We start from the raw sequence: 8,314 nt of genomic DNA on the forward strand, positions 1-8,314 counted from the left end.
CCTGGGAGGAATGGTGAGTCTGAGCTAATTTGTGTTGCATGGGCTTTGTTTCTGGCCTGAAGTTGCTTGCAGTTCTGAAATAACTTCTCTGATTGCAGCTGCATGAGAAAAGGATGAACATCTCCTTTTCCGTGGAGGGCAAACAATATTGTCTGTGTTATATTTATACCCTTATTGCACAACCTTGCTGTAGTTAGCTGCTGTCAGAAGATGCAGTAAGGGGTGAAGCATCTGGGCTGCCTCGGGAGCAGTCTTGACAGAGTGCTCTGGAAGTTGTGTCAGGCATCCCAGCTCGCACTGCTTCCCACCAGCCCAAAAATCACCAGCAGAAGAGACAGATTTCTGCTGTGGGCAGCATCCGAAGGGAGGGGCAGGGGAGAAGGGCCCTGATGCAGACTGTGGGCTTGAGGAGGTGTAGGTGGCTTTGGTTATGGCAGGGCTATTTTCCCAGACGCCCTCACTTGATTTCTGCATGGTGCTTGGAAGTGGACTTACTGTAATTGGTGTGAGTCACTTCCTTGTTATCCATAGTTTGGAAGCACCACACACAGAAAATGTGCCTGCTGCAGGCTGAGTAAATCCCTCTTTCTCTTGGGCTTTGCATTCAGTTTCAGGATTGCAGACTTTATCGATGCTGGGTGAAAAAAAAATCCCATTTTAAAATGACTGAAGGATATGGAAAACTGAGGTTTTGACCACTTGTGTTCCTTAAGCCTCTGATCTGTTTGTTTGTTGTTTTTTTAAAAGAAATATTTTTTTTTTTTATGAGAGTGAAAATTGTCCACGGCAGTGTGTTGATCAAATCCCAGCTTTCAGAGTTATATTCTGGTGCATGAAGTCCCTTTACGTCTCCCACTGTCTCCTGGGATGCTTTGCACTTCCTGTGTAACCTCTTTGTAAACTTTTATTCTACATATGATATAAGATGCCCAGAGGTACGATATGAGTTTGCAGCCAAGGCACGGAGTCGATGTCCAGTGCACTCACATTTTTACTTGGGAGTGCCCAGGCCATCCTGCTCATGGAGACGTTTGAGAGCTGTAGGATCTGATGGTCTCCTGTCAAGTGATCTTACCTTTATTTGACCAAAAAGCTCTCCTGTCAGATGCAGGAGAACGCCTGGTGGCAAGGCAGGAATTGAAGATAGTTTTTGGATGTCTGACATGACACACTTGATCACAAGAGGCAAAACCTCTTGCCATGTGGTACAAATGGGGTTTTAGTCACTTGAAAGGGGCATATTGAGCACTGAGCTAGACAGGGGCATAGGCAGCTGGAAAAGGTTTCAGTTTGCTCCTTGGCCATGTCTGAGACACTTGGGAAAAAGCTAAGGGGTAGAGTGTGCCTTAATTTACTTTTGTTAATCAAATTAGCATCTTCCACCCTCTTGTTTTGAGCTACATAGTGGTGTTACTGTTGTCACCGGGTGTACCGGCTTCTTATGTATGGGATTTCTTCTTGTTCTGTGATTGTATTGTGATACTTCGTGGTCTGACACAGCCAGAATCCATTATTTTAATACCTGTTGTTGACTGATTAGTGAATTTTGGTTTTACAGCACTTAAACCACTTTAATTCTGTAGTCTGAGAGCCATATACCTTACATATGTGCTAAGGAATTGCTTTCTTGTAGTAGTTCAGAAACATTGATCCCATTTCTGGCTGGATGCTGTACATTTTCAAGTCTCAAGCAAAAATCCTTCAGAGCTGCTACCTCTAAAAACCTGCAGTAGTTTACGCTGGGTGTTTACTCATAGTAGGATTTTTTAACAGTTCCTGGCCCCAACCTGCCCGGATAAAAGGCTTGGTTGTAATTTTCTGTGGTGAGGGAGTTGTGTTTTGTTCAAATTGCACTCTGCTTTGAGCATTCACAGGAGAATTTGCAGGTCCTGCAGATCTACTTTAATCATACTGAGCTTTCAGAGTAAAACTTACAGGCTCAAATCCACGAGCTAATACATAGCAGAGGACTGGAGAATAACAACGCCTTGTCTGTATGTTTTTAAGACTGAGATATCATTGATGTTCCCTCCAGCTGAGTGATCTGTGTATAACGATGAAGATGGAGGTCTGGGGATAATTGGGTCCTGGGAGCAGAAGTTTTTAAGCATGTTTAGGACTGAGCAAGCATGAGGAAACACCAAATGAGCGAATTAACAAAGAGAAGCAGTGGTTTGAGTGCGAGGCTGAAATATAGGGAGCCTGAGTTTTTGGCCCAGACTGCCTTTGTGAGATTGGAGAAATCATTTGATATTTTAATACTTTCAAAACTCTGTCCCTGAGCCAATTCCCCATCTGTAAAATTTGAGGACTATAGCAGTCAAGTGTTTTGATTAGAGGAATAATATATGTGCTTAAATTGAAATGCTCAGCAACATATAGAAAAATAATTCCTCAGAAGGAGCAGTATTCCTCTGCAAAATAATTTCTTACGGCAATTGGCTGAACCCCCAGGACTGGAGTGTTTAAAACTAAATAGATCAAAACAGTGGAAAACCCAGCAAATTATCTTGATGATCAGAGACAAAACATCCACTGGCCTTTTCCATCTTTTAGCACTGTAATGCAGAATTTTGCTGCTTGTAGGCACAGTAACTTTTTCGTTACATCAGCTCTCAGTTTTGTGGCCACACAAGAGAGCGCTTGTGTGGAAATCCCAGCAGAAGGAGTCTTCACCAAGTACAAACAAGGACACCGTCAGCAGCACCAGTGTGTGCCTTTTCGCACTGTCCTGTGGGTGTTTGTACCCGAATTTGGTGGGTCTGCTCTGCCAGTGAGAGCAACACCCCAGCTTTGATTTTCCTTTGCCCCCGTTCCTGCGGGGGGGAGCTGGCAGGGGATGGCCGTGGGGTTTTGCTGTGGGATTTGATACTGTTAATTCATTGCAAATGGGTAATGCAGGTCTGGGGTTGGGAACTGCTATGAATTATTGCTTGCCTGATGTTGATTCAGACAGATGAGCAGTGGGAGCTGGTAGCTGGGACTGCTTTTAAAACAGACACAGAGAGATTATGTAAAGACTTGAAAGCCTGTGAAGGCAGAGGAGGGAACCTGCTGATGGAAGAGCAGGTTTGTAACCTAGAGCCACCTCCTGAAGGTGTCTTCATGGGGTGTCACAGTGATGGTGGCACTGTGCTCTCCAGATCAAGCCCTGCCTCACACAAAGCCCATGAAGGGTTGACTGAGCTGGGCCCTGGGGTGGGTGGCAGAGCATGGTTTGTCACCCTAAAATTTACACCTCTGCCTGTGCTGCTCAGCTGCCCAGCCCAAGTTACTGCAGAATTTCATCATTTGGATAAATACATCTCAGTGCTGAATGCTACCCCCTGAGAGACTGAAGGGCTCCAGAGGTCCCCAGGACAACTCATCTCCTCTCTTCCGGTTGACCCCAGCTCGTTTCTCATGTGCATTTTAAGGTGCAGGGCTGCTGACTACCAGGCGTGTGAACACTTTGATTGAAGGCCCTGTTTCTTCCCCTTTTGCCCACATACATCACTTGTTCTGCTGACTGAGTTACTTCAACTTCTCTGCTTGATTGAATGGAGCAGGCCAAGTGCCAACCCTTCCCTGGCAGGATTTCTGTGCTTAATGCTGAGATAAAACTAAAATCCCAGGTGCTTTTTTTTTTCTGGTGGTTTTAATAATAAATAACTTTTCTCGACACCTCGCTTCAGTTCATGCCATGCTTTGTGTCAGATGCACTCCTCTCTGGAGAATTTAAGGAGGGTATTTCAAAGGAACCAGATGTTTAATCTTTCTTGTGGAGTTGGCTGCCACACAGAAGCTAACTGGAAATTGTGAGGCGTTTTACACTTGAGAAAGCTTTTCCATTTTGCTGTCTTTTTAAACTAAGCTGAGCTGTGTATTGGTTTAGAATTGTATAAACTAGAAGAACATGCTTGCTGTGTGCGTTGCTCTATTTACTCTTTGTCAAGATGGGCACTTCCTGGCAAAGTGTCCTCAAGATGTTTATGGAGTCCACAGAGAAAAATGCTCCCTTGAAACAAAAAAGTCCAAGTCTCATGTGCTGTAGACATCCTTTTTTGCACTAAGTTGCAAAGGGATTTAGTTGCTGAAATGAAGACGTGACTCTCAGGTTTTTTGAAAGTACCAAGTGCATGCTAATCACAGACTTAAGCACATGCCTGCTTTTGGGGTTCTCTCTTTATAGCTACCTGCATTTTTAGGCACTGAATGTTACTTGGTATTCGTCTTTCTGTGCCTTACTTCCTCAGCCATCCCAAAGGCATAGCAGCATGGCCCTACTCCATTAATGTGCTTTCACAATAAATAGTGTCTATAAATGCTTTGCTCTGAATACTTCTCCATCTCCTCTCTTCCTTGGGATGCTGTTGACCAGTTACTAACCAATTTAGCAATATTTTGCTTTACCCTGACTCCTCTCCCAGTCCTGTAAGCAGCATTCATAGTGGTGGTGGCACAGATGCCAAGGTGGGAAAGGTGTAGCTCAATTTCCCTGGGTGTGCTTAAGTAAAGGTGTGGAGTTTTTCCCCCATTTAGCTCAAATTATTAAGTGTTGGTTGGTGACACCTTTTTGGAGAAATGCAGCCCCATCCAGCCCAGAGATAGCCATAAATAATGGGAGATGAAAGGAAAAGTTTATGGAGAAAATAAAGTCTGAAACATGAAAGACTGGCCAAAGTCTGCTAAAAAAATGTGTCTGTGTCCCTTTTTCTTCACTGTCTTCATTGAATGCATATCAAGAGGTTACTGGGATGCAGTTTGGATGAAAAGTGTGTAAGGGAAAACTGACTTGTGTCTTTTAAATACCTTTCAGGTCCTCAGCCCGAGATACATCAAAAGGAGTATGAATATTGGGTCCCTTTAGGTGCGTCAGATTAGGCACCCAGAATTGCAATTCTCCCTGATTTTGTGGTTTGCAGGATAATGTCTATTCCCCTCCTCCCCAGAGTTTCTGATATTTCCCTGGCACAGGTACCCTCTGGCTCCTGTCTAGTTCCTGACAGAGGATGTATTGCTTTTGCTGCCTTCCCATCAGAGGACGGTTGCCAATTCAGGTTTCACTAGAAACTGCTGTGCCAGCTCCTTGATATTCAGAAGCGGTGGGGTTTTATGCCTGTTTCCTGACCTAGCATGACTCTATTAATAGTGCGAGAACTTCAGTGTTGATATCTTGGCAGCCTAATATAGGAGGTCAGTCAGTAAATAGAGTTACAATTTTCTTTGCCTCAGCAAAGACAGTAAGTCAAACACAATGTAAACAAGGTGGTTGGATCACTTCCCCAACCAGCAATATTTGTAGTTGTACAGGCAAATTTAATGGGCGTGATTAAATCTCCTGTTCCAGCTTGGCAGCTGATTAGCTGCAGGGGGCAGGCAGGAATTTCCTTTCTGTTCCAGAGTTGTGCTCTTTGCAAGTCCTCCTTCATGCCTGTGCCAAGGATCTCAAAGTGCTTTGCATTTTTAATTATGCTTCTTCACGCCCCTGTAAAGAGTGAAGATGAGAGATAGCACGAATTGCAACGGAGCAATGGAGAAACTGAGGCACCAGGAGGTGGCAGCCTGCTTGGGACCAGAGAGGCGGTTGCTGTTAGACTTGGAGAAAGGAGGGCTGAGCATCCCAGAAATCTTCTCTTGGGGCTTCTGTGGGTCTAATGAACTCGTGCCTAGTTCTCAGCAGTCCGTGTCTTTAACACATTAAAGTCTTGGTTGTATACTAGTAGTCTATGTATACTAATATATACATAAAAGCATAATTGCTCTTATGTATATATTAGTGTACAGTCACTGATGGGGAAAATATATCTTTCTCCTCTGGAAATTCTGATTTCTTTATTTTTTACTTTTAGCACTCTATTCCTCTAATTTCTGAGCAGGATGACATGTATGTGTGTTTTTTCTCTTTGCATGGAAAAGCACTTTGCTCTGAAGTAGCCCCAGGTGTTGGCTGTGGCTGAGGCAGAGAACTGGTTCAGCTCCATAAATGACGTTGCTCTGTCCCTACAGGGCAAATCAGTGAATTTCAGTGTGGCTTCACCTTCAGTGGGTGTACACCGAGGCAGCTACACTGGCTTTGATTTCTTTACCTGGATGTACAGCTGAAGAGAACTTCAGTTCTATGATGGCTTTCTAAAAAAAAGTCTGAATCTGATCCTCAGTCTCATCTCAAAGCTTAATTGTAAATAGAAAAATATCTTAGTCACTTTATAGTTTCCAGTGCTGTTTCACTGAATGTCTCTGTGCTGGCATTTGGAGTGCATTCTTTATGGTGGTAAACATGTGTCTGTTTGGTCTGCACATGGTATAATTATCAGCTGAGCCCATAGCATAATGTGATAATTCTCATTCTGACCAGCTAAAATAACTCACTCTAACAACTCTGCTCTTCTTACTCCTCTCTTTCAGTTCCTAAGAAGCTTCTGTATGAAACCCAGCCAAGACCTACCAATTACCAAGGATTTCAGAAGCCACATTTTCCACTGCGGCCAAGAGTGTTTGATCCCAATGTTATAGGGGACGGCGTGTTCCTTTCCGATGTCTCTCCTTCCAACATAGGGCGTGCTCTCCCAGGTAGCTATGACTATGGTGACCAAACCTAACGGTGTTGTGGTAACTGTTCCCTTCTATCTCCCCTTATCTGAGTTTCTATATTGTCTCCAAACCCTGTCCATGTCACAGTCAGAAAAAAGAAGCTTCAAGGCTTGAGCAGCAGCAGACTAAAATGAACTGCGAAACTTAACACTGGCTTTCTTGAAATAGTAGTCATGGCCGTGCATGTCAAAACTCATCACAGGAATACTTTGCAGACCCATCTGATACAGTGGTGAAGAGAAAAACAGGGCAGAGGCAGTAGATCTGCCTCACAGGGGACAGAGAAGTTTTCAACTGAGCTTTGAAATATGATGCTATTTTCATAAAATGCAAAGTCAAGAGATATGAATAAAGTCAGATCTTAGCTATCTATAGAGATAGGTGAGTAGGAGGAAGGGATGGTCTATGAATAAAGGAAGAGCACAGGTGAGCACATACTGGGTTAGTCAGTGGTTTTGCATTGTGTTTCCCAACAGGCAGGAGATGGTATATGGCATTGCTTCTGAAATTCCCAGCCTGTGCTCCCAGAGGTTCAGCTCTAGGGTGGGTATGGCCACTGTGGGCATCGTCACTGTCTACACTTCTGGACAGTTAATCCACAGCGTGGATAATCAGCACACAGATAATTAAGAGTTGGCAATAATGTATTTATCAGTTTGGAGACCTTACTGAAAAATTGTGAAAGAAAAGAATTTTGAGACAGGCTGAAATGAATTTTGTGATCCTGATGATTCTTTTAAGGAAAAAAAAACAACAAGAGTCCTGAACTCATTTTCTATAATCTAAACATTTCACTTCTACAAATGACAACTTTTGTTTAGCATCCATGTTGTTTATTCATTAATTTTAAAATATGCAGCTCCTTTCAAACAACAATACCATTTTGAAATTAAAAGCTAAAAGAATGTTTAAAAAATAGCAGAAGGCAATATTTGGACATTCTGTAATCTTCCTTCCCATTTTGTTTCTTTCATTAAAACTATTTACTAAAGTCAGCTTGGCATCCCGAGTAACCTCTGCAATGCTTAAACTGTTCTTGAGCAAATTTACTGCTAGCTGAAATAATTTTGCACAACTTTGGTGTGAAGTCACAGGGAAACAGCTCAAGTGAACAGCTAAGAAAGGATGGAGAAGAGAAAACCAGTAGTGGGTGAGCTGATAAGGCAAAGACAAGACCTTTAAAGCTAGGAAGGAGGAAAGGGGATGTGTTTTAGTGTGATCCCGGAATGAATGACAGACCAGGGAACTGCATAGGGTAGCAAGTTGTGGCCCTTGTGAAATTGTGTGTGTCTTTTCCCTCCTGCACAACCCCAGTCATTTTCTGTGTTCCCTCTTTGTGCTTGTACAATCCTGCAGATGACAAAACCAGTTCTGTGGTTTTGTGGTGCATTTTTTTTTTGCTGCAGAACAGTGTATGCAGACGAGTATTCATTTAAAAACTTGTTTGATTGCATTTGTTCTTTGGACAAGTCAGAAGAAGAAAAAAAGATTCTCTTTACATCTTACATGAGAGGAGTTGTGCCTTACTGTCTCTCCTAAAAAACAACACTATAGCCCAGCGCGGTTTAGAAGGGATGGCCAAAACCCAGCAGAAGTGGTGTCCATCTGAGCCTTTCCTGGCTGATCTAGCACATCGAGATGGAGAAGTCCCCACTGCGAGTATGATTTAATCCTTACTCCTAGTGAGATCCTGTGAATATATTGACAGATTTTCCAAAGCGTTGCTATTGATTTCCTGCTG

The 8,314-nt window shown here is 43.2% G+C and overlaps 1 protein-coding gene across 1 annotated transcript in view; it reads left to right on the top strand.

Annotated features, from left to right (window-relative positions):
- Nucleotides 1–5,512: 5,512 nt before the first annotated feature.
- The window catches only part of EVA1A (eva-1 homolog A (C. elegans)), a 12,159-nt gene continuing 9,357 nt past the window's right edge, over nt 5,513–8,314 (top strand). Inside the window, exons 1-2 of the mRNA XM_010192446.1 lie at nt 5,513–5,627; nt 6,388–6,552. Coding sequence (XP_010190748.1) covers nt 5,513–5,627; nt 6,388–6,552 — 280 coding nt within the window. The remainder of the gene's footprint in view (nt 5,628–6,387; nt 6,553–8,314) is intronic.

Source organism: Mesitornis unicolor, unplaced genomic scaffold (assembly GCF_000695765.1).
Source record: "Mesitornis unicolor isolate BGI_N332 unplaced genomic scaffold, ASM69576v1 scaffold22429, whole genome shotgun sequence".
In the NCBI taxonomy this organism is placed as follows: domain Eukaryota; kingdom Metazoa; phylum Chordata; class Aves; order Mesitornithiformes; family Mesitornithidae; genus Mesitornis; species Mesitornis unicolor.